Source organism: Ranitomeya imitator, chromosome 1 (genome assembly GCF_032444005.1).
Source record: "Ranitomeya imitator isolate aRanImi1 chromosome 1, aRanImi1.pri, whole genome shotgun sequence".
Lineage (NCBI taxonomy): Eukaryota > Metazoa > Chordata > Amphibia > Anura > Dendrobatidae > Ranitomeya > Ranitomeya imitator.
Window position 1 is genome coordinate 1,242,838,853 of NC_091282.1, and position 27,671 is coordinate 1,242,866,523.

Below are 27,671 nucleotides of genomic sequence, written 5' to 3' on the forward strand. Positions count from 1 at the left end.
TGACATGTGGGAAATGAAGAGCTTTGAAGTTTCAGATGAGGTTTAGATTAGCACCGACATGTTTTGTCACCTTTCTCAAGGTAAAAGAATCTTTCTCACTGGTCCGACACTAAAATGCGTTGGAACTAAGAAAAACCTTATCTGAAGCTCCAAGGCCCCTTATTTCCTCCAGAACAGTAAAGGAACCTTCACACTGAACAACTTTAACAATGATATCGCTAGCGATCCGTGACGTTGCAGCGTCCTGGATAGCGATATCGTTGTGTTTGACACGCAGCAGTGATCTGGATCCTGCTGTGACATCGTTGGTCGGAGCAGAAAGGCCACGACTTTATTTCGTCGCTGGATCTCCCACAGACATCGCTGAATCGTCGTGTGTGACGCCGATTCAGCGATGTCTTCACTGGTAACTAGGGTAAACATCGGGTTACTAAGCGCAGGGCCGTGCTTAGTAACCCGATGTTTACCCTGGTTACCAGTGTAAATGTAAAAAAATCCAAACACTACATACTTACATTCCGGTGTCTGTCGCGTTCCCCGGCGTTCTGCTTCCCTGCACTGACTGAGCGCCGGCTGGCCGTAAAGCAGAGCACAGCGGTGACGTCACCACTCTGCTTTACGCCTGGCGCTTACACAATGAAGGGAAGTAGAACGCCGGGGGACAGACACCGGAATGTAAGTATGTAGTGTTTATTTTTTTTTACATTTACACTGGTAACCAGGGTAAACATCTGGTTACTAAGCACGGCCCTGCGCTTAGTAACCCGATGTTTACCCTGGTTACCCGGGGACTTTGGCATCGTTGGTCGCTGGAGAGCTGTCTGTGTGACAGCTCTCCAGCGACCACACAGCGACGCTGCAGCGATCCGGATCGTTGTCTAGATCGCTGCAGTGTCGCTAAATGTGACGGTACCTTAAGCTTAAAATGATCCTATCTATTCTGGTAAATAAACACGTATGCACACCTCTCCTCATCATTCCTCATAGTCTTCCCACCATCACTCCCCTTCATTTTTCTCCGTTCTGGTCCTCACTATGTTCCAGTCTTCTGGAGGGTTCTGCTATGATATTTACCCCATGGGGCAGGTGGAGCAGAACATGTATGCGGAAAGCCAAGGAGATATAAAAGTTTATTGCATTTTTAACTTCTTCCAGATTTCCACCAAATTTATTGGATGCAAATGGATTCAGCTAATTCAATTTAGTGACTTTGGCCAAATTGAAATTCGAGAGTTTAACATTTCTAAATGATCACTTTATGCTCTGTCTAATTACTATATATCAAAAAACTAAATTTAATTATGGTAGTTCCTATTGATCAACAAATATTGTTTTAATCATTTTTGTCAATATCTAACAATTTTATCATTTTTTCTTTTTAAATATCTTATTTGTAATGCAAATACATCCGAAGATGACACTAATCTTAAAAAAAATTGCTAAATATGTGATACGAAATGAAATCTACATTGTCCAAGCATCCAATTTGGGGAATAATTTGGTTTCATAATTATATCCTCTAAATAATTTCTATCAATTTTAAGCAGCATTGAAGAATATTTTTGAAACTTGACCATGTCCATCTTGGAAAATTCCAATATATTCCAATCTATAACTGCAGAGAATGTTTTCTTCTGTCCTTTCTTTTGAACAAGACTGTAATTATCTTTTGATTATCTTGTAATATATTCTCAGTTGTGCTCTACTGCCTTATTATCATCACAGAAAATGATGCAAAATTATTTCTACGATTGTTTCGACTGAACTCAACACACTTTTGGGAACCGCTTCATGGTGAAAGTATGTGTATGGAAAATATGATGAGAATTTAATGGTACCCGAAACACAATTACTTTTACTCAAATTAGCGATTACACTCACCTAACAGCCATCTTCTCAACACTTTTCCATAATTCTTAGCATCCAGCAAGCAAGCATAAATACATTTCTATAACCGATACAACTGCAGTTATGATTACACAAATCATAAAAATTTACATATCTTCCCACTCTTCATAGACGTTTGTGTCAGACAAAATTTACCTTGCGATGCTAGACATAAGGTCACCAGATGCATAATGTATTTGTATGCATCGTGGGGCCTGAAAAAAAATATTTTTTATTTATATTTTGACATTTTTGAAACTTTTGACAAGAGGCTTAAGTCACATTGCTAAAATAAATAAAATTCTAAAGTTATCGAAAAGGTTTCATATAGAAAAAGAACACAAAACTATTTTAATAATTACTTATTTCATAACCAAGGTCTACAATTTTTAAAAGCCCACAATCATATTTAAAGCTTAACTAAACTTTTATAAAATAAAACTTTTGACATATGGTATTTTCGATAAGTGTAGGTTTGGGTTCTGAGACTCCCTGCAATGATCGTTCAATCAAATGGACCTCAGCTTATGCTCGATCAGGCTCTCATAGATGTTATTTTGTGATCATACACCAATTAAGTCATCTTCACGCTCCTTCAAGAAATCAGTGAAGGTCTCCTGTCCTGTTTCCAACCTACAAAAATCTGAAAGATGCCTATAATATTTAAAATGTTTTTACCCTTTAAACTCTAAGGGTAGAGATGCAAGACAGTATTTTTATCATCCAAAAAAATTGGTCTGATTATGCGAATCACACCTTGATCAGAGTTTGATCAGAGTGGTATCCCATTTTCTCGAAGGTGTAAGAAAAAAATGTTCTCCATCTTCTGTATATTGTTAGCCTGCGAAAATCATCTTGCACTCGAGTGTTTAGATCCATACATTTGAATTGGCAAGTGCCATCCGATTCTTGATCTGAAAATCAAGCATGCACTGACCTATAGAATAACATGGGTGCAAGTGCTGTCAGTCAAAACGTCAAATGACACTAATTCGATTTTTACTGTCATTTGCACAAGTCCTTCTGTTGTTTTTTATGTAATATATTACACTTTTTTATTTTTGTTTTTGTGGCATAGATGTGACTCTCAAATGGTACCGAAACCAAAAGAGTAATTTTTCAAAGTTTGAACAGTCAAAATAAAAGTATAAAGAAATAATTCACTCAACCCAACCAGCCATGAGTGACCATATTAAAGCTCATATTGTCTACATCAGTAGAGCCAGCAGCGATTGGCTACAATGGTGCTGGGAGCTGTAGTCATGACGTTACCACTGCAGCCAAAAAATAGAGACCATAGCAGTAAGCATGAGCCAACGATGGACCTGGAGAGAGAGAGTACTTTTTTGTTTGTTATTTTACATATACATAATGGTTTGGGGACCATTTTAACTGGTTACTGCTCAGTGCCGTAATGAATGTGTCACATGGATTTATGACTTTTTACATTAATTAAGGAATTTGCTCCTCAGACCTTGTGGAGACATCACATCACAGAACCAGACCCCAATCAGAGGACAATAAAACTTTCACACTCCTTATCTTTGAACTGTTCCAATATTTTTGTTCATCCCTCTCCCATAATAATAGTTCTGCTTCGCATCACTTGTCTTATCGATTGCATTATTTATCTGCTGAGGTGTGTATAAATATGTGATTCTACAGATATTGTATTAGACTATGCCTGATGAAGAGACCTGAGTAGTCTCGAAAGCTTGCAATTTGTTACCAGCTCTTCAGTTAGCCATTAGAAGGTGTCAACCACTGAGGAGTCTCAATTCTAAATATGTTTCTATCTACTGGCTAACACGGTACAAAGATATATATCTTTCCTGCATCATAACCTGTGATGTAAATTTTTTGTCATAGGTCAAAAAGCAAAGTATTAAGCTTGCTCAGAAGCTGAGCCTGCTTCATACCAGAGTGCGCAACATACCCAGCACCTGCCTTCAACTTTAATAATTGGAGCTCACTGGAATAGCTTAAGTTTAAAGGTTGCTATCTATTTATGACAACTGCAATTAGATGAAAGACTCACAGGGATCTCATGGACTGTCAACTTAGTCAATCCTCCTGTGAAGCTTAGCCATGAGACATTTATGGCTAACTTAATAATAAAACAAAGTTATGACACCTGCCACAATGGAAGTGAAAAACCAAAGAGCAAAAGAAAAAAAAGTGGTGTTTAAAAGGTTAATTATAGTTTATTTACCCCGCTTTGCATCATTATTGTAATCCTCAAAACCAGATTTTGTTTGTAGTGTGTCTATTGCTCATTAACTGGTAATCTCACCACAATCAACTCCAGTGGTCGGCCACACCATTGGCCATTTGAGGAATGAGCAGCGCCTCTTTTTTTTTAAGGACTCTCCTTTTTGATTCATAAAGAAGGTCTTGAATGTTTGACTTACATATAGCATACCAAAGTTTATGTGCAGGGTACACCTTTATTACACAATCTTGAAAACTGGAGAATCAGTTGTTAGGGGTCAAGTTCCCGCCTCTGCACAGGGGGAATCTTGGGTCATCTCCGCTGTGGTCTCCCATTCTTCTTCTGCCGCAGTGGAGCCTGCTCAGTGGAGATGTCGGTCCCAGCGTCTCGCTCAGTCTGACTCTGTGCAAAGGGTTACTGCTGCCTTTCCAGCTTCTGCCATTGTAGCCAGTGCTGGGCAGCGGCGAGCAGATGCTTTTGGGACTAAGTCCTGCTTTTCCCCTTCTGACCATGCCCAGGGCAAGATCTCTCGTTGGAGATCAAGGGTCACATGCTTAGATACTGCAGCAAATCTCATTGGTCCTCCAGTAAGGTCCTGAAGGTGCTCAACTTCTGTGGCAGCCTTCCACTGGTCCTTCTGGGGAGGACCTGTACTTGCTACAGCTATAAAAGGTTTGCATGACCGCACGGCCATGCGCTAGTATCAATCTAAGTTATGAGCTTTGTGCCAGTGTGGTTATGTATATAAGTATTCAGGGACCCTGCTGAAATAAGCCCCTAGAATACCGGCACCTCCAGTGAGGAGATTGTGTGTTGTGTTTGTATTCAGGGACCCGGCTGAAATAAGCCCCTAGAATACTGGCTCCTCCGGTGAGGAGATTGTGTGTTTGCATGACCACTGACTGATATCAGTTCGGCAGTAAGCTTACGCTCCTGTGAGTCTTACAGGGTGCAGTGATTTCCTTTCACAGTGACTCTGTGAACTAACAGAGCTCGCTTATACCACCAAATAGTGCCACCATTCACTAGCAGCAGGTTCCTCCTGCACGGCGAACGCACCAATAATAAGCATCTATATTTACTCGGTGAGCTCCGCTAGCCCTAACATCAGATTAGCACTTTTTGCACCATTTCAACTCATTACTACTTCAGTAGGGTTAGTTTAACATTAACACAATGGAGACCATATAAACTTCAAGCAATAGATCTTGAGAGTGGATTAAATCTATTTTCTATACTTTTTTAGCTACAGCACTAAATATCTAGAAATACTATTCAAAAAGAACAATACTAACAAAAATTAAATAGAAATACATTTATTTAAAAAATTGGGAAGGCTGGGGAATTTTATTTATATTTTTTTTATCTAGTCCCTTAACATCAGCAAAGTTGCTTCTGAGTTCTTTATTTTACTGATACTAAAATGTAGATCTATCTTATGAAAGTGTAAACCATGCAGTTTTGATTCCAGGTCTACATTTTCTGCATTTCATGTTTATCACTTAAATTAAAACATTTATGTGTTTCTAGATACAAATTTATTTTTTAAGTTTATACCTTTTTAAATAATTGAGTGACTCTCCTGAGTATTCAATTGTGGCAAATCTGATCAAGGGAGATTGAAACGCTTTGATACGTGTAAAAGTTTTGGTGACATTTGAATCTGCAGGAAAAGAGATAAGTAAACTCTTTTATTTCGCTTTGCTCTGCCTTTCCCATACCTGCCCTGCTGTGTCGCCCTTGTCGTGGCTCGGCTGGGCTCGCCTGCCTTACTCTATGGTGCCACCTTTTACTGTGTTCCACATCTGGTTTTATAAGTTGCCTTTCATTGCAGTAAGCATAAGGTACTGTAAATGGTCTAATATTGTGTATTCATCTTTCCAAAATACTGCCTGTGGTTTGTCTGCTTCAGACTTTCCATTTCTTTCTTGTCTGATCTCCTTGCTATGTAGTTTCCATCAAGTTCACATCCTCTCTTCTTCTATGTGTGGTCCAGCCCACTATGCAAAAGCATTAGGTCAATGGGTCAACCCTGACTTGTGGCTTTCTGAATTCACGTCACCATGATCCTAATATTCCAATTGGCTACACTTCCTTCTTCCCCCCATGCAATCACATGAGAAAAAGGAAGAAGAGTAAATTAAAGGATTAGGTGGGAAGTGACACTCTCAAAAATGGAGGGCCAAAGACAGGTGTGGAGATACGATGGTTAGTGGGTGCTCTCGTCTGCTGCCAAGCTCATACCACTGAATGCCTGCACTCCTTTTCCATTGGCAAAACAATACTCCAACCACACAGGATGCGAATCCCTCAATCTGGTAAGACTTTATTGAGTCACCAATATTTAAAAGCATTTATTACATTTCCAGCAAGGACACAAGATAGTGCAAGTGACAGAGTCTCACCATTCCCTTGGCTCAACAGTGATTGGAACCTCAGTGACTACAGGGCATCTAGCACCGACCATCCCAACCAGCAGTACCCCTTTTTTGGCAGGCACCCACTGAGAAAAGTTAGTGGCAAAGTTAGGAAGCTGAACGAGCACAGTGATGTGTAAGTCAGGTGATCCAATTGTCGCAACCTGGATCAAAATGAATTTGTGGGTTCAGTGTTGAGCAGTGAAGCTTCGGTAATCCAGGAGCTGGAACCATGGTCTCAAGGCTGAAGTCCTGAAGAAACACACTGGTGACAGGAGCAGGCCCCTTTTTATGTCCCTCAGCTCCCATTTCAGGGCATTTTGTCCCACTGGATTGGGGAAGAGGTAGTCATGGCTTTTCCCTCATTGTTCACTTTGTTCAATTAAACTGCATAATTGTACTCAAAATGATGCAGACTAGTAAACCGCAGGAGGCTAACACAATCTGTAATCAGCAGGCATTCCACAAATTAGCATACAAAAAAGGGGCACCACACAGTGTCATATGAAACAATGGTTCATGTCCCTTGACTTACCGAACAAAGGAATATAACATCTGGCATAATTAAGAATTGTTCAGCCCTGCACAAGTGGACAGATGTTTCTCATTGATGTTGAGTTGTCACAACAAGTTTTCTGTTTTTTCTTAACCCGTTCCTGGTCATCAAAAATGCAGCAAAATGGCAGCAAAATGTTTTTTTTTTTCATTTTTGCTAGACTTGCGCAAATTGTTAAGAATCAACAAGAATAATCCCATAAATGCCTTCTGCAAAAGGCAAAATGCAAAGTATTTAATAAACAGGCTCAGTAGGATTTAGTTTACTATGTAAATATTCTACATTTTTCTATATTTAATCTGAAGCATTTTAATATTTTTATTGCACATTTTGATTATTTTTGTCTTCTTTTAAAACATATTTGTCTATTTTCAAAATAGTTGTACATTTTATTATATTTATGATTTATATTTCAACTGAAACATTGTGCAATGTGTATTAGTGAAGAATCAGACAGTCATATAACTCATAAAAGGATCTTAACGTAATGCTCGGACTGGCCGGCAGCTCTCCTGACCCAAGTGTTACAGCTTTTTTTTTAAACAGCTGTAACGCTCAGGCCCCCAGAACTGCCAGTCAGTCTGAGCCTTGCATTGTGAGTTATATATATGGCTGTCTGACTCTTCCTTTAGAGGAAGTGATTTGTATGGACAGGAGATAGGAACACATTGAAGGTCATAAATTTCTCTTTGCAATTAATTGATAGACAAAACTAAAGATGTAATGTTTTAGAATTTTTGGAATAGTAATTTTAAATATGTGATCAAGAATGATAACAGAAAATGAGAAATAGTTCTTAATCAGAAAACATAAAAAAAAAGATCATCAACATACCTTTAAGAACAATATCTAATTTTCAATTATTATTCTTTATCACATATTCAAAATGTTTATATTAAATTTTATTTTGTTTAGTTTTTTTTAAACAAAGTGTATTTCATATCACATCAATATTTGAGTTTTCCATAAAGTAATAGGGCAAATAAATTAAACTGATTTATTAATCTCTATATATTGCTGATAATTTGCTGTACACTGTATATAACCACAGCCCAAAATATAATCGTGTCAAAATATTAATGAAAGTGTGTTGACTATGGATGGGTGAATGAATCGGAGTAATTTATATTTTTGAAAGGCCGTTGTAAGCAATATTCAGTATGTCATACTATTGTAACCCATGAATTTCACTGTTTTTGTTTCCTATCCACTCATTTTTCCATTTTTATAGCATCTCATTATGTTATTATTTTATCATTTTTTGGTATGGAAAAAAAAATTGACGCTCTGTCCATTGGCTATAAGTGGAAATATTCACCCATCCTTAGTAATGACATCACCAGCTGCCTCTAAATGTGGTTAAAATGCTCTGCTTGTAAAAAAAAGGCATTTTGGGGAGGGGATGTATGATGGGATATATCCTTTCCCAATCTGGAGACTAATATTTTCCCAAATTTGAAAAGTTCATCTAGAGCCAATAATTTTACTAATACTTCTGTACCAGAGGCTAGAGCATCAAGTATTATAAATATTATTACTTTTTTACTATATACAGAACCCTCGTGCATACTTTTCTTTTTCTTTTTTATCCTTTTTTTTGTAATTTCCTAAACAAACCTGTACATTCCTTCTTTTTTTACTCTTTTACACTTTCTCTCTTCTATATTTCTTGAAAATCAGCCCGGAGTGCAGAGCACTTTCACTACCTTTTATGACGTAGCAGGTGATGTCATAGCTGGGGGCAGGGATAGTCAACTTTCCCTCGACCTACTCCCCTCCTGCGCTGAAGGAGCCCTTTTCGGGAACGGAAGCAGGGACTCATCCATGGTAAGTCATCCCAACTTTATTCTACATCTCTATTACGTTTGCATTCCACCCTGTCTGCTGGATTGTATCACTTCTGTTTGTGCTTTTATGCTTTTTTTTTGCTATTTCGACTGCCATTGCTTACATGCCGTGTAAACTTTGTGTTAAGTATCTGCAGAATCTACAGTGCAAAGTCCGAGTTATGGCTCATTTCTTTTGTGGTTTATATAGCTGGGATTGAGGATTAATGGCTGTTGCTTTTCCCTTCTCTGAGAGCAGTGCTTTTGCTTGGCTTTTTATGTATTCTGTAGCATTTTAGAAAAATCTGATACATTGTCTTGGATCTTTTCTCTTCCTTTGCTGCCTCCCGGGTGCCTATTAAACCTGTCAAAATGTCAAAACTGTTGCACAAAAGGGCAAAAGAGGGTCATGTGAAGGTTGTCGGCCTACAGGGATTTTTGCCTTACTTTTTTTTTTTTTGTCTTTTGAAACCCAATGTGTGTCCTGTCACATCTCAACGAGAGCCAGCGAGGAGCAATAATGCACAGTACATAAATCAAAGGGGAAAAAAAGAACATGATCACAACCTTTTCAATGAAATGTTCATTGCTCTGATTGATGAGAGACTGTCAGTTCCATGGCCCAAAGTCAAAACTGAGTGGGAAAGGACATTTAGGATTGATGATAAAGACAGGGACATCCAAGAGCGCACAGCACATATACACCAGATAGACTGACAATTGTATAGTGTGAATGAGACGGGTCCTGCTCACCGTCCATCCTCTGCTGTATGGACGATGTGCATTACTACAACTATATGTCTGGGGTATCAGATCCACAGAAAACAGCGGATCCAGCCATGAAACAGTTACAGGATAAATAGGGACATTGTGGAGTTCAGTGGATGTTCTTATGTTCTACACATTCTAATCATGGCACAGCTACAGTATCTATTATCTGTCTATCTATCTATTATCTATCTATCTATTATTTATCTATCTTCTAACTATTTTCTATCTATTATCTATCTATCTATTTTCTATCTATTACGAAGGTATCTATTATCTATCTATTTATCTATCATCTATCTATTATCTATCTATTATCTATCTATCTATCTATCTATCTATCATCTACTGTATATATTATCTATCTATCTTATCAATCCATCTATCTATCTATTATCTATCTATCATCTATATATTATCTATCTATCTATCTATCTATCATCTATATATTATCTATCTATCTATCTATCTACAGTATCTATCTATCTATCTATCATCTATATATTATCTATCTATCTATCTATCTACCTTCTATCTATCTATCTATTATCTATCTTTCTATCATCTATCTATTATCTATCTATCTATCATCTATCTATATATATATTATTTATCTATCCATCTATCTATCTACCTATCTATTATCTATTTATTTATCTATTATCTATCTATTTTATATCTACCTATTTTCTATCTATTATCTATCTCTCTATTATCTATCAATCTCTCTATAATATATATATACAGTGGGGCAAAAAAGTATTTAGTCAGTCAGCAATAGTGCAAGTTCCACCACTTAAAAAGATGAGAGGCGTCTGTAATTTACATCATAGGTAGACCTCAACTATGGGAGAAACACTGAGAAAAAAAAATCCAGAAAATCACATTGTCTGTTTTTTTATCATTTTTTTTGCATATTATGGTGGAAAATAAGTATTTGGTCAGCAACAAACAATCAAGATTTCTGGCTCTCACAGACCTGTAACTTCTTCTTTTAGAGTCTCCTCTTTCCTCCACTCATTACCTGTAGTAATGGCACCTGTTTAAACTTGTTATCAGTATAAAAAGACACCTGTGCACACCCTCAAACAGTCTGACTCCAAACTCCACTATGGTGAAGACCAAAGAGCTGTCAAAGGACACCAGAAACAAAATTGTAGCCCTGCACCAGGCTGGGAAGACTGAATCTGCAATAGCCAACCAGCTTGGAGTGAAGAAATCAACAGTGGGAGCAATAATTAGAAAATGAAAGACATACAAGACCACTGATAATCTCCCTCGATCTGGGGCTCCACGCAAAATCCCACCCCGTGGGGTCAGAATGATCACAAGAACGGTGAGCAAAAATCCCAGAACCACGCGGGGGGACCTAGTGAATGAACTGCAGAGAGCTGGGACCAATGTAACAAGGCCTACCATAAGTAACACACTACGCCACCATGGACTCAGATCCTGCAGTGCCAGACGTGTCCCACTGCTTAAGCCAGTACATGTCCGGGCCTGTCTGAAGTTTGCTAGAGAGCATTTGGATGATCCAAAGGAGTTTTGGGAGAATGTCCTATGGTCTGATGAAACCAAACTGGAACTGTTTGGTAGAAACACAACTTGTCGTGTTTGGAGGAAAAAGAATACTGAGTTGCATCCATCAAACACCATACCTACTGTAAAGCATGGTGGTGGAAACATCATGCTTTGGGGCTGTTTCTCTGCAAAGGGGCCAGGACGACTGATCCGGGTACATGAAAGAATGAATGGGGCCTTGTATCGTGAGATTTTGAGTGCAAACCTCCTTCCATCAGCAAGGGCATTGAAGATGAAACGTGGCTGGGTCTTTCAACATGACAATGATCCAAAGCACACCGACAGGGCAACGAAGGAGTGGCTTCATAAGAAGCATTTCAAGGTCCTGGAGTGGCCTAGCCAGTCTCCAGATCTCAACCCTATAGAAAACCTTTGGAGGGAGTTGAAAGTCCGTGTTGGCAAGCGAAAAGCCAAAAACATCACTGCTCTAGAGGAGATCTGCATGGAGGAATGGGCCAACATACCAATAACAGTGTGTGGCAACCTTGTGAAGACTTACAGAAAACGTTTGACCTCTGTCATTGCCAACAAAGGATATATTACAAAGTATTGAGATGAAATTTTGTTTCTGACCAAATACTTATTTTCCACCATAACATGCAAATAAAATGTTAAAAAAACAAACAATGTGATTTTCTGGATTTTTTTTTCTCAGTTTGTCTCCCATAGTTGAGGTCTACCTATGATGTTAATTACAGACGCCTCTCGTCTTTTTAAGTGGTGGAACTTGCACTATTGCTGACTGACTAAATACTTTTTTGCCCCACTGTATATATATATATAACATAGTAACATAGTAACATAGTTAGTAAGGCCGAAAAAAGACATTTGTCCATCCAGTTCAGCCTATATTCCATCATAATAAATACCCAGATCTACGTCCTTCTACAGAACCTAATAATTGTATGATACAATATTGTTCTGCTCCAGGAAGACATCCAGGCCTCTCTTGAACCCCTCGACTGAGTTCGCCATCACCACCTCCTCAGGCAAGCAATTCCAGATTCTCACTGCCCTAACAGTAAAGAATCTTCTTCTATGTTGGTGGAAAAACCTTCTCTCCTCCAGACGCAAAGAATGCCCCCTTGTGCCCGTCACCTTCCTTTGTATAAACAGATCCTCAGCGAGATATTTGTATTGTCCCCTTATATACTTATACTTATATATAATCTATCTACCTGCCTATCTATTATCTATCTATCTATCTATTTATCTATCTATTATCTATTATTATTTATTTATATAGCACCATTAATTCCATGGTGCTGTACATGAGAAAGGGGTTACATACAGAGTTATAGATATCGTTTAAAGTAAACAAATTTACAGTGACAGACTGGTACAGAGGGGAGAGGACCCTGTCCTTGCGGACCTACATTCTATGGGATAGTGGGGAAGAGGCAGAAGGTAGGGGAGAGGCGGCGGCTCTGACGATGGCGAGGCGGCGGCTCTGGCGATGGACGAGGCGGTGGCTCTGGCGATGGTGAGGCGGCAGAATGCTTATTGCAGGCTGTAGGCTTTCTTGAAGAGATGGGTTTTCAGGTTCCGTCTGAAGGAGCCGAGGGTGGCGGATAGTTTGACGTGTTGAGACATGGAATTCCAGAGGATGGGGGATATTCGGGAGAAATCTTGGAGGCAGTTGTGTGAGGAACGAATAAGTGTGGAGGAGAGTAGGAGGACTTGGGAGGATAGAAGATTACATGAGGGAAGATAATGGGAGATTAGTTCAGAGATATAGGGAGGGAACAGGTTGTGGATGGCTTTGTAGATCAGTGTTAGTAGTTTGAACTGGATTTGTTGGGGAATTGGGAGCCAGTGGAGGGATTTGCAGAGGGGAGAAGCAGTGGAGTAGCGAGGAGAGAGGTGATTTAGCTGGGCAGCAGAGTTGAGGACAGACTGGAGTGGTGCAAGAGAGTTAGCGGGGAGGCCACAGAGGAGGGTGTTGCAGTAGTCGAGGCGGGAGATGATGAGGGCATGCACAAAAGTTTTGGTAGATTGTGGGCTGTGGAAGGAACGGATTCTGACAATATTTTTGAGTTGGAGGCGACAGGAGGTGACAAGAGTTTGGACGTGCGGTTTGAAGGATAGGGCAGAGTCCAGAGTTACCCCGAGGCAGCGGAATTCAGGTGCGGGAGAGAGCGTAATGCCGTTTACCATAATAGATAGGTCAGGTAGGGGGGATACATGAGATGGGGGAAAGATGATGAGTTCGGTTTTGTCTACATTGAATTTTAGGACGCGAGAGGTGAAGAAGGAGGATATGGCTGACAGACACTTCGGGATTCTGGACAGCAGAGAGGCGACATCTGGGCCAGAGAGGTAGATCTGAGTGTCATCCGCATACAGGTGGTACTGGAAGCCATGGGACTTTATGAGTTGTCCTAGGCCAAGAGTATAGATGGAAAAAAGTAGGGGCCCTAGGGACTCCAACAGAGAGAGGGTAGGATGAGGAGGTAGTGTGAGAGTGGGAAACGCTAAATGTGCGGTTGGATAGGCATGAGGCAATCCAGGATAGGGCAAGGTCTTTGATGCAAAGGGAAGAGAGAATCTGTAGCAGTAGGCAGTGATCGACTGTGTCGAAAGCAGAGGACAGGTCAAGAAGGAGGAGGATGGAGAACTGTCTGTTAGCTTTGGCTGTGACTAACATAGTAACATAGTAACATAGTTAGTAAGGCCGAAAAAAGACATTTGTCCATCCAGTTCAGCCTATATTCCATCATAATAAATCCCCAGATCTACGTCCTTCTACAGAACCTAATAATTGTATGATACAATATTGTTCTGCTCCAGGAAGACATCCAGGCCTCTCTTGAACCCCTCGACTGAGTTCGCCATCACCACCTCCTCAGGCAAGCAATTCCAGATTCTCACTGCCCTAACAGTAAAGAATCCTCTTCTATGTTGGTGGAAAAACCTTCTCTCCTCCAGACGCAAAGAATGCCCCCTTGTGCCCGTCACCTTCCTTGGTATAAACAGATCCTCAGCAAGATATTTGTATTGTCCCCTTATATACTTATACATGGTTATTAGATCGCCCCTCAGTCGTCTTTTTTCTAGACTAAATAATCCTAATTTCGCTAATCTATCTGGGTATTGTAGTTCTCCCATCCCCGTTATTAATTTTGTTGCCCTCCTTTGTACTCTCTCTAGTTCCATTATATCCTTCCTGAGCACCGGTGCCCAAAACTGGACACAGTACTCCATGTGCGGTCTAACTAGGGATTTGTACAGAGGCAGTATAATGCTCTCATCATGTGTGTCCAGACCTCTTTTAATGCACCCCATGATCCTGTTTGCCTTGGCAGCTGCTGCCTGGCACTGGCTGCTCCAGGTAAGTTTATCATTAACTAGTCATTTATCAATTACTAGTCATTAGTAATTTTTGTCAGGGCAGTTTCGGTGGAGTGGTGGGGGCGGAAGCCAGATTGGAGGTTGTCAAGGAGAGAGTTAGATGAGAGGTGGGAGGAAAGTTGAGCATGGACATGTTCCTCACGGAGTTTTGAAGCAAACGGGAGCAGTGATATGGGGCGATAGCTGGGCATAGCAGTTGGGTCAAGGTTAGTTTTTTTGAGGATGGGTGTGATGGTGGCATGTTTGAAGGCCAAGGGGAAGGTACCAGAAGATAGCGATAGGTTGAAGAGATGGGTTGAAGGTCCTTCGCTCAATGAATCCTTAGGAACGGAGGCCGCCACTTGCACCGCTTAGAGCCGCGGGCCGTCGGAGGGTAAGTATATTCCATATTTTTTATTTTTATTCTTTTTTTACATGAATATGTATCCCAGGGCCTGAAGGAGAGTCTCCTCTCCTCCAGATACTTGGGAAACATACAGGACTGCTCCTTGCACACGTCATACCCGGCGTAAAAGACGACCCCCGACTTTTGAGATGATTTTCAGGGGTTAAAAAGTCGTCTAATAAGCCCGAAAATACGGTACTTTAGAGTAATATTCTGGAAATTCAAAATATCTATTAAAGCAGACAAGTTATGAGATGAGGGGATGAGACTTCCTATATCAGGTGAATGGGGGAGGTGGGGTCAGGAGTTGAATCCCTTCTGATCTAATAGTAATTGCTTTTTCAAAGCATATATCTTACAGATGTGTAATTTAACGTTTCCATTTTGGCTCGGCAGATGAGTGAGTAGTGCACGCTTTGTTTTTATTATACACGATTTATAGATACTCTGTTGGGAGACGATTATGGTGTTAGTGCCGGTATGCGGCCACTCAGTGGTTGAGATGCAAATTTCAGCCCATACAGAATGTAATCTATCTGACACTTTAACTACACTTTAAGCAAACTTTGTAGAATTGTTGGAAACTTTTCGAGGAGAATCAATTTAGCTTCAAATCTCCCCAAACTTATTTAAACATTTTACGAAACCTGAATTTTTGGGGATTTCCTCTAATCAAGCAAAACGCTAGCCAAGCCTCTGATAGCTTTTAGGGCCAAGAAGGGATTAAAAATAAAAAATAAAGTTTAAATGTACTTTTACCCCACACCAGTCCTGGAACCATAGTTTCTCACCTGATCCTTTGATGACGTGCTCCCTTTCTCCGGCTCCAGGTCTTCTCTTCCGGTCTCACACCTCGGCACTTCTTTGCCGTTGACCAGTAATGACACCATTTTGCGCACGGTCAGACCGAAGAGAAGACTGGAGCTGGAGGGAGGAATAGAAACAAAGGAAGACTGGGAAGCTATAGTGCCGGGATAGGTGAGGGATTTTAATTTTATCAATTGTTTATTCCAGCAATTTCATCAGTGTCGGAAAATTTTTTACACCAATTAAATTTTTCTGCCAAAGTCGAGTGAACCGGGAGAATTGGATTTCGATAGATTTGCTCTTCTCTAAAACTTAGTCTGCAAAAAAAAAAAGTGTTAATAATGAAATGCAAATCATCTTACAACATGCCACAATGAGGGGCATCCACTGTCCCCCACCTCGGGGAAGGCGACGCCACAAGGTGTGTACACCGGAGTCTGATTTCCCATGGAGAAAGGGATGATTAATGGCGTCAATTTGTCAGACTGCGCACACGTATGTCTCTCTGTAAATAAGAGCTGCATCCACTTCTCATTTAGCCGGGTTTCACCGCAAGTAGCGGTAATATTCCACAGGAGGCACTCCGCTGCATGTGAACCTGCCCGCCGTACGCCGGGATCGCTCCTGATAATCACTTATGTGTTCTTTCTAGCATTAAGCAGTTCTCGCCACATTTGGAGACATTTATCACACCTGAAGGAGCTCTATTTGCCCGTCTCATGATTTATGCCGGTGTCACCCCGACCGCTCGCCTTCATATATATTCACTTTGCAGTCACATTGCGGTGACTGACGCGCTTTGGCTCCTGTCTATGCTTGGTGTAGTCTTGAGTGCTGTTTTGATCATGCTGTGAGCTCCTGCACTGAGCGTGATCGTCGTACAGGCAGAATTTACAGGGAGCCAGCCTGGAATACTGACAAGGAGCCGCTGTGATATGGCTCATAGGAAGGGAACAACTTCACCGAGAGAACCGAGTGCAGAGTCGCTCAATACCTGGAGCTCCTAGTGCAATGGATCTTAGCTGGGGCTTTCTGTTTTTTTTTTGTTTCAAATAAAAAAGATTTAATAAGAAGTTCTAAAACTTTTGTCAAAAACCTTGGCTTACAATTTCATCAACAGCTGCTTGCTGTCAGTGAATAGAAATGTTCTTCTTTACATTTTGATAATAAGTCTTGTCCTGTCTGTGATATGACATCAAAGAGCCAGAGAGCATCAGAAAAAAGATTCCTTAAGGGAAAAAAATAGACATTAGTGTGAAAGCAGAAGGCGCAAGGATCTCCAGACTGCGCGAAACGGGGTCACAGAGATCGGGAAATGTCCACATGAATCTACAGAGACGAAGACGAGAATATTACTGCAAAACCAGAAATCTATTATCTACTTACATCTATCTATTATCTATCACCTGTCATATAATTATCTATCTGTCTATAATCTATTATCTATCTATCTATCTATTATCTATCTATCTATTTATTATCCATCATCTATCTATTATCTATCTATCTATTTATCATCTATCTATCTATCTATCTATCTATCTATTTATCATCTATCTATCTATTTATCTATCTATTATCTATCTATCTATCTATATATCTATCTTCTATCTATCATCTATCGTCTATCTATCTATTATCTATCTATCTATCTTCTATCTATCATCTATCTTCTATCTATCTATCTATTATCTATCTATCTATCTATCTATCTATCTTTCATCTATCTATCTATTATCTATCTATCTATCTTTCATCTATCTATCTCTCTATTATCTATCTATCTATCTATCTATCATCTATCATCTATCTTCTATCTATCTATCTATCTATCTATCTATCTATCATCTATCTTCTATCTATCTATCTATCTATCTATCATCTATCTTCTATCTATCTATCTATCTTTCATCTATCTCTCTATTATCTATTTATCTATCTATATATCTTTCTATCTATCTATCTATCTATCTATCTTTCATCTATCTATCTCTCTATTATCTATCTATCTATTATCTATCTATTATGTATCTATCTATTATCTATCTATCTATCTATCAATCTATTATCTATCTATCTATCTATCTATCTATCTATCTATCTATCTATCTTTCATCTATCTATCTATCTATCTATCTATCTATCTATCTATCTATCTATCTATTATCTATCTATCTATCTATCAATCTATTATCTATCTATCTATCAATCTATTATCTATCTATCTTTCATCTATCTATCTATCTATCTATCTATCTATCTATCTATCTATCTATCTATCTATCAATCTATTATCTATCTATCTATCTATCTATCTATCTTTTATCTATCTATCTATCTATCTATCTATCTATCAATCTATTATCTATCTATCTATCTATCTATCTATCTATCTATCTATCTATCTATCTATCTATCTATCAATCTATTATCTATCTATCTATCTATTATCTATCTATCTATCTATTATCTATCTATCTATCTATCTATCTATCTATCTATTATCTATCTATCTATCTATCTATCTATTATCTATCTATCTATCTATCTATCTATCTATCTATTATCTATCTATCTATCTATCTATCTATCTATCTATCTATCTATCTATCTATCTATATCTGTGTATTTTCTATCATTCCTCATCATAAAACATACAGGAGCCGCTCGCAGTTCATATTCACACACTTTTTTTGATTCCTTTATGGCTTTTCAGGGATTACAATTACTGCGGCACTGAAAGAATTAAAAAAGCAGTAAAGCAGATAACATATTAATGGCAGTTCACAAGGCATCCCGGAAAATGCATTTTTAATGTTAATCCTCGCCCCTCTCCTCACATGGCTGGGAACGCGCCAAGGCCCCGGCGCTGCGCTGGGAACTATTAAAAGTGCTGAACTTTTTGAGGGATGCGTTTAAGACACAATGATATTGTAGAAGTGATGATGATAGAAATGAGTCTGTCCATCCCGGGGGACGGTGGCATTCATTCCTCATTCACTTCCTCCTCTCATTACTCTGACAACTGAGAGACATTGGGTAATCGTTCACATGCCTGAATGATACATGAACAAGGTGTTTTAATGTGAGCCGGAGCTGCGGCTTAATGAAAAAACAGCGGGACGAAAACGAGCAAAGATTTATATAGAAGGCGCACCTCTAATGGGGTCGAATCCATAAAAATTATAAATGAAGGGGCAGATTTTGCTTGCAAAATAATGAATTTCTCCAACTTCCTGCTAATTTTAGACGCTAGATAAAAATATGAATATTATACTTATTATCTTGTAACGCGCTCAGCAGGGTCCTGGCGCGGCCGCGATAATTACGCCCCATGTTCTGTTATCTAATGCATCTGTCACCGGTGATGAGAGCTTCAAAAAAGTGACACAATCACTGTTATAATAGTTCTGGAGTTTAAAAAAATTGCATTGTGGGTATTGTCTGCTCCACGGGGTTACTGCCCACCGCAATATCCCCCCCCGCTCATACACCATAGCTTGTATGATGGACGACATGGCTGAGCCATAAACTCATGGATTCCATTGATTTACTCCTCTACTACTAATTAATTACCCATAATTCATTCTGTTGTTGCTGTACGTTGATGGAATTGTATTTTTTTTTTCTTTAGAATTTTTTCGAATATATGTAAATGTATATGATGTTAATATAGGGGTCTCACTGTGAGACTGTAATAGTATTCGTACATCATGAACATAGATTTTTTTCTTTGCGTTGCTTTTTAGAAATTACCAAGTCGATTCGAAGAAAGTTTCAATTTTTTTTTTTTTGCAACTCGATCTGCACAAATTTAGCGAAATATTGATTAGTCAGCTGACTCATTTTAAGGTTTGAAATGGGATAAAAAAAATACTAAAGTCTGCCCGGTCCTCTACGACACATGCTCCTTCCGGTGCGGTATCCCGTCTTCACACTGATGGCTTATTGGAATGTCATGTAACTATCCAAATACATAAGGTTAATATTAGGGTCTCACGATGAGACTCTAGTACTAGTTACCTGTCATGAACATAGATTTATTTTTCTATCATTTTTATAAGAAATGAGCAAATCGATACAAAGCTGATTTCTAACATTGACTGTCCCAAAAATGAATCCCGAAGATGTGTTAGGGCTGGCGGAACTCATCGAGTAATGAAAGATAGATACGAGGTGAGTTCGCAGCCCGGGGTCCAACGTGCAGAGATACCTGCTGCTAAGTAATGCCGGATGGACTCTGAGCTCATATGTGGGTTAATCTCACCCCGTGTGAAATGTAAGCAACCTCTGTAGCTTCAGAGTCGCGGTGTACACAGAAAACGATTACCCTAACTAGGGTTGTACTTGCTCTGGAACTCTTCTGTTGCTAACTGCACACATGTAGGAACCAGATGCTAAGCCAAGGCTAATTGCCCCCACTGATACTAGCTGACTGCCTGAGTGTACAGCCCCAGAGCTAAACAGACTCTCCACATATGACTGAGTGGTAGACTATCCACTGGCAACCAGCACATGGCCGTGCGGCCATGCAAACCATTTATAGTTGTAGCTTCTTCAGGACCTTCCTAATGGACCAATAGGAGCTGCAACAGGACCTGAGCATGTGACCCCGACCTCCAATGAGAGGTCTTCCCTTGTGCATGCTCAGAAGGAGAAAAGCAGGACTTAGTCCCAGAAGCGTCAGCTCGCCGCTGACCAGTACAGGCTACAATGGCTGAGCCTGGAAGGGCAGCAGTAACCAAGCACACAGTCTCTACCTGAGCCAGACACTGGGACTGACGTCTCCACTGAGCAGGCTCCACTGCGGCTGGAGAAGAATGGGAGACCGCAGCAGAGGTGGTTTGAGATTCCCCCTGTGCAGCGGCGAGAACTCAAGACCTAATAAGTTGCTACCAAATGTTTTCCAAATTACCGTAAATGAAACTGCAAAAAAAAATTCTACAAATCAATTTTTTCATTTCTAATAGAAAGGCAAAACAAAAAAATCTCTGTCCATGGCAGATGATCACTATTACAGTCTCATTGTGTGACCCCAATATTAACTTCATATATATTGAGATATCTACATGACGTTCTGCTCAAGTCGAGCAAATCGAATTGCAAGAAGAAACAAAAAATGAAATTAGCTTTGAATCGATTTGGTAATTTCTAGTAATGAAAAAAAAATCTTCAGGGTACAGCAACAACAGAATAAATTACGGGTAATGAATTAATACTAGGTGAATAAAGCAATGGAATCCTTGGGTTTATGGATCAGCCATCTCATCCACCAAACAAGGCATTGATGATATATGAGCGAGGGTGGACATTGCAGTGGGCAGCACCCCAGTAGAGCATACAGGACGAGCTCTGGGATGTGGGAGCTCTGCTGACCGCAAGCCCTAATCCTATCACACACACTAGAAATAGCCGTGGAGCGCTCCTGACCAGACCTAGGCGCCTCGTCACAGCCTAAGAGCTATCTAGCCCTAGAGATAGAAAATAAAGCCTACCTTGCCTCAGAGAAATTCCCCAAAGGTAAAGGAAGCCCCCCACATATATTGACTGTGAGTAGAGATGAAAGTCACAAACGCAGAAATGAAACAGGTTTCAGCAAAGGGAGGCCAGACTTACTAAATAGACAGAGGATAGGAAAGGTAACTTTGCGATCAGCACAAAAACCTACAAAAGACCACGTAGAGTGTGCAAAAAAGACCTCCGCACCGACTCACGGTGCGGAGAGGCCACTCTGCATCCCAGAGCTTCCAGCTAGCAAGACAAAATCATGATAACCAGCTGGACAAGAAAACAGTGAACAAATAATGACTATCAGGAACTTAGCTTCTGCAGGAGAAGGCAGGTCACCAGAGAGATCCAGGAGCGAACTGAACAAATGCAAAAACATTGACAGCTGGCATGGAGTAACGATCTGAGAGGAGTTAAATAGAGCAGCCAACCAAAGGATAAACCACGTCACCTGTCTAAGGAACCTCAGAAGCAGCAGCTTCACTCATAGCCACCAGAGGGAGCCCATAGACAGAACTCGCCGAAGTACCATTCACGACTACAGGAGGGAGTTCGACAACAGAATTCACAACAGTACCCTTCCCCTTGAGGAGGGGTCACCGAACCCTCACCAGAGCCTCCAGGCCGATCAGGATCAGCCAGATGAAAGGCACGAACAAGATCGGCAGCATGAACATCAGAGGCAAAAACCCAGGAATTATCTTCCTGACCATAACCCTTCCACTTGACCAGGTACTGAAGTTTCCGTCTCGAAACACGAGAATCCAAAATCTTCTCCACCACATACTCCAACTCCCCCTCAACCAACACCGGGGCAGGGGGATCAACGGAGGGAACCATAGGCGCCACGTATCTCCGCAACAACGACCTATGGAACACATTATGGATGGCAAAAGAAGCTGGAAGGTCCAAACGAAATGACACAGGATTAAGAACTTCAGAAATCTTATAAGGCCCAATGAAACGAGGCTTAAACTTAGGAGAGGAAACCTTCATAGGAACGTGACGAGATGACAACCAAACCAAATCCCCAACACGAAGTCGGGGACCAACACAACACCGGCGGTTAACGAAACGTTGAGCCTTCTCCTGGGACAATGTCAAATTGTCCACCACATGAGTCCAAATCTGCTGCAACCTGTCCACCACCGCATCCACACCAGGACAGTCCGAAGGCTCAACCTGCCCTGAAGAGAAACGAGGATGGAAACCAGAATTACAGAAAAAGAAGAAACTAAAGTAGCCAAGCTGGCCCGATTACTAAGGGCGAACTCAGCCAAAGGCAAAAAGGACACCCAATCATCCTGATCAGCAGAAACAAAGCATCTCAGATATGTCTCCAAAGTCTGATTAGTTTGTTCGGTTTGGCCATTAGTCTGAGGATGGAAAGCCGAAGAAAAAGACAAATCAATGCCCATCTTAGCGCAAAAGGACCGCCAAAACCTCGAAACAAACTGGGAACCTCTGTCCGAGACGATGTTCTCTGGAATGTCATGCAAACGAACCACATGCTGGAAAAACAATGGCACCAAATCAGAGGAGGAAGGCAATTTAGATAAGGGTACCAAATGGACCATCTTAGAGAAGCGATCACAAACCACCCAAATGACCGACATCCTTTGAGGAACAGGGAGATCAGAAATAAAATCCATGGAAATATGCGTCCAGGGCCTCTTCGGGACCGGCAAGGGCAAAAGCAACCCACTGGCACGAGAACAGCAGGGCTTAGCCCGAGCACAAGTCCCACAGGACTGCACAAAAGAACGCACATCCCGTGACAAAGAAGGCCACCAAAAGGATCTAGCCACCAAATCTCTGGTACCAAAGATTCCAGGATGACCAGCCAACACTGAACAATGAATCTCAGAGATAACTCTACTAGTCCATCTATCAGGGACAAACAGTTTCTCTGTAGGACAACGGTCAGGTCTATCAGCCTGAAACTTTTGCAGCACATGCCGCAAATCAAGGGAAATAGCGGACAAAATTACCCCTTCTTTAAGAATACCCGTCGGCTCCGGAACACCCGGAGAGTCAGGCACAAAACTCCTTGACAGGGCGTCAGCCTTCACATTCTTAGATACCGGAAGGTATGAAACCACAAAAACAAAATGGGAGAAAAAGAGCGACCATCGAGCCTGTCTAGGATTCAACCGTTTGGCAGACTCGAGATAAGTCAAATTCTTGTGATCCGTCAAGACCACCACGCGATGTTTAGCTCCTTCAAGCCAATGTCGCCACTCCTCGAATGCCCACTTCATGGCCAACAACTCCCGATTGCCCACATCATAATTGCGCTCAGCAGGCGAGAATTTTCTAGAAAAGAAGGCACAGGGTTTCATCACCGAGCCATCAGAACTTCTTTGCGACAAAACAGCCCCTGCTCCAATTTCAGAAGCATTAACCTCAACCTGAAAAGGGAGCGAAACAACTGGCTGGCACAACACAGGGGCAGAAGCAAAACGACGCTTCAACACCTGAAAAGCCTCTACAGCCACAGAGGACCAATTGACCACATCAGCACCTTTCTTGGTCAAATCAGTCGACGGTTTAGCAATACTGGAAAAATTAGCGATGAAGCGACGATAAAAATTAGCAAACCCAGGAACTTCTGCAAGCTCTTCACAGATGTCGGCTGAGTCCAATCGTAAATGGCCTGAACTTTAACAGGGTCCATCTCGATAGTAGAAGGGGAAAAAATGAAACCCAAAAATGAAACCTTCTGAACTTCAAAGAGACATTTTGACCCCTTCACAAACAAGGAATTCGCACGAAGGACCTGGAACACCATTCTGACCTGCTTCACATGAGACTCCCAATCATCCGAAAAGACCAAAATGTCATCCAAATATACAATCATGAATCTATCCAGGTACTCTTGGAAGATGTCATGCATAAAGGACTGAAACACAGATGGAGCATTAGAAAGCCCGAATGGCATAACCAGGTACTCAAAATGGCCCTCGGGCGTATTAAATGCCGTTTTCCATTTATCACCCTGTTTAATTCGCACAAGATTATACGCACCAAGCAGATCTATCTTGGTGAACCAACTAGTCCTCTTAATCCGAGCAAATAAATCAGACAGCAGCGGCAAAGGATACTGAAATTTGACTGTGATCTTATTAAGAAGGCAGTATTCAATACAAGGTCTCAAAGAACCATCCTTCTTGGCCACAAAAAAGAACCCTGCTCCCAATGGTGACGACGACGGACGAATATGACCTTTCTCCAAGGATTCCTTTATATAACTCCGCATAGCGGCGTGCTCTGGCACAGATAAATTAAACAGACGGCCCTTAGGAAACTTACTACCAGGAATCAAATTAATAGCACAGTCGCAATCCCTATGAGGAGGTAGGGCACCGGATTTGGGCTCTTCAAATACATCCCGGTAATCTGATAAAAACTCAGGGACTTCAGAAGGAGTGGAAGGCGAAATTGACAGCAATGGAACATCACCATGTACCCCCTGACAACCCCAGCTGGACACAGACATAGATTTCCAATCCAACACTGGATTATGGACCTGTAGCCATGGCAACCCCAAAACGACAACATCATGCAGATTATGCAACACCAAAAAGCGAATATCCTCCTGATGTGCAGGAGTCATGCACATGGTTAATTGAGTCCAGTACTGAGGCTTATTCTTGGCCAAAGGCGTATCATCAATTCCTCTCAATGGAATAGGATGCTGCAAGGGCTCCAAGAAAAAACCACAGCTCCTGGCAAACTCCAAGTCCATCAAATTCAGGGCAGCGCCTGAATCCACAAATGCCATTACAGAATAGGACGACAGAGAGCAAATCAGAGTAACGGACAAAAGAAATTTAGACTGTACCGTACCAATGGTGGCAGACCTAGCGAACCGCTTAGTGCGCTTAGGACAATCGGAAATAGCATGAGTGGATTCACCACAGTAAAAACACAGCCCATTCCGACGTCTGTGTTCTTGCCGTTCAGCTCGCGTCAAAGTCCTATCACACTGCATAGGCTCAGGCCTATGCTCAGAGAATACCGCCAGATGGTGCACAGCTTTGCGCTCACGCATGCGCCGATCGATCTGAATGGCCAAAGACATAGACTCATTCAGACCAGCAGGCGTGGGAAATCCCACCATGACATCCTTAAGGGCTTCAGAAAGACCCTTTCTGAAAATTGCCGCCAGGGCACATTCATTCCAGTAAGCACAGACCACTTTCTAAACTTCTGACAGTACACCTCCGCTTCATCCTGACCCTGACACAAAGCCAGCAAGATTTTCTCTGCCTGATCCACTGAATTTGGTTCATCATAAAGCAATCCAAGCGCCAGAAAAAACGCATCAACAGCACGCAATGCAGGATCTCCTGGCGCAAGGGAAAATGCCCAGTCTTGAGGGTCACCACGCAACAAAGAAATAATAATTTTAAATTGTTGAGCGGGGTCACCAGAGGAGCGGGGTTTCAAAGCTAGAAACAGTTTACAATTATTTTTTGAAATTCAAGAACCTAGATCTATCCCCAGAAAATAAGTCAGGAATAGGAATTCTAGGCTCTAACATAGGATTCTGAACCACAAAATCTTGAATGTTTTGTACCCTTGCAGTGAGATGATCCACACATGAGGACAGACCTTGAATGTCCATATCTACACCTGTGTCCTGAACCACCCAAAGGTCTAGGGGAAAAGAAAGACAAAGCACAGTGCAAAGAAAAAAAAATGGTCTCAGAAGTTCTCTTATCCCTCTATTGAGATGCATTAATACTTTGGGCCAGCTGTACTGTTATGACCTGGTGGTTAGGAGCACCCGGAATGACCTGATAGTTAAACCTCATACAGGACGAGCTCTGGGATGTGGGAGCTCTGCTGACCGCAAGCCCTAATCCTATCACACACACTAGAAATAGCAGTGGAGCGCTCCTGACCAGACCTAGGCGCCTCGTCACAGCCTAAGAGCTATCTAGCCCTAGAGATAGAAAATAAAGCCTACCTTGCCTCAGAGAAATTCCCCAAAGGTAAAGGAAGCCCCCCACATATATTGACTGTGAGTAGAGATGAAAGTCACAAACGCAGAAATGAAACAGGTTTCAGCAAAGGGAGGCCAGACTTACTAAATAGACAGAGGATAGGAAAGGTAACTTTGCGATCAGCACAAAAACCTACAAAAGACCACATAGAGTGTGCAAAAAAGACCTCCGCACCGACTCACGGTGCGGATGGGCCACTCTGCATCCCAGAGCTTCCAGCTAGCAAGACAAAATCATGATAACCAGCTGGACAAGAAAACAGTGAACAAATAATGACTATCAGGAACTTAGCTTCTGCAGGAGAAGGCAGGTCACCAGAGAGATCCAGGAGCGAACTGAACAAATGCAAAAACATTGACAGCTGGCATGGAGTAACGATCTGAGAGGAGTTAAATAGAGCAGCCAACCAAAGGATAAACCACGTCACCTGTCTAAGGAACCTCAGAAGCAGCAGCTTCACTCATAGCCACCAGAGGGAGCCCATAGACAGAACTCGCCGAAGTACCATTCACGACTACAGGAGGGAGTTCGACAACAGAATTCACAACAGTACCCTTCCCCTTGAGGAGGGGTCACCGAACCCTCACCAGAGCCTCCAGGCCGATCAGGATGAGCCAGATGAAAGGCACGAACAAGATCGGCAGCATGAACATCAGAGGCAAAAACCCAGGAATTATCTTCCTGACCATAACCCTTCCACTTGACCAGGTACTGAAGTTTCCATCTCGAAACACGAGAATCCAAAATCTTCTCCACCACATACTCCAACTCCCCCTCAACCAACACCGGGGCAGGGGGATCAACGGAGGGAACCATAGGCGCCACGTATCTCCGCAACAACGACCTATGGAACACATTATGGATGGCAAAAGAAGCTGGAAGGTCCAAACGAAATGACACAGGATTAAGAACTTCAGAAATCTTATAAGGCCCAATGAAACGAGGCTTAAACTTAGGAGAGGAAACCTTCATAGGAACGTGACGAGATGACAACCAAACCAAATCCCCAACACGAAGTCGGGGACCAACAGAACGCCGGCGGTTAGCGAAACGTTGAGCCTTCTCCTGGGACAATGTCAAATTGTCCACCACATGAGTCCAAATCTGCTGCAACCTGTCCACCACCGCATCCACACTAGGACAGTCCGAAGGCTCAACCTGCCCTGAAGAGAAACGAGGATGGAAACCAGAATTACAGAGAAAAGAAGAAACTAAAGTAGCCAAGCTGGCCCGATTACTAAGGGCGAACTCAGCCAAAGGCAAGAAGGACACCCAATCATCCTGATCAGCAGAAACAAAGCATCTCAGATATGTCTCCAAAGTCTGATTAGTTTGTTCGGTTTGGCCATTAGTCTGAGGAT

At 41.4% G+C, this 27,671-nt stretch overlaps 1 protein-coding gene across 3 annotated transcripts in view; it reads left to right on the forward strand.

The window, feature by feature from the left end:
- CTNNA2 (catenin alpha 2) overlaps window positions 1-27,671 on the forward strand; it is a 1,798,423-nt gene that overhangs the window by 1,647,327 nt on the left and 123,425 nt on the right. For 2 of the 3 annotated variants that reach the window (XM_069745159.1, XM_069745158.1), the window contains exon 12: window positions 8,753-8,899. The exons of the other annotated variant lie outside the window; for it this stretch is intronic. In XM_069745159.1, coding sequence (XP_069601260.1) covers window positions 8,753-8,899 — 147 coding nt within the window. The remainder of the gene's footprint in view (window positions 1-8,752; window positions 8,900-27,671) is intronic. 3 annotated transcript variants of the gene reach the window in all.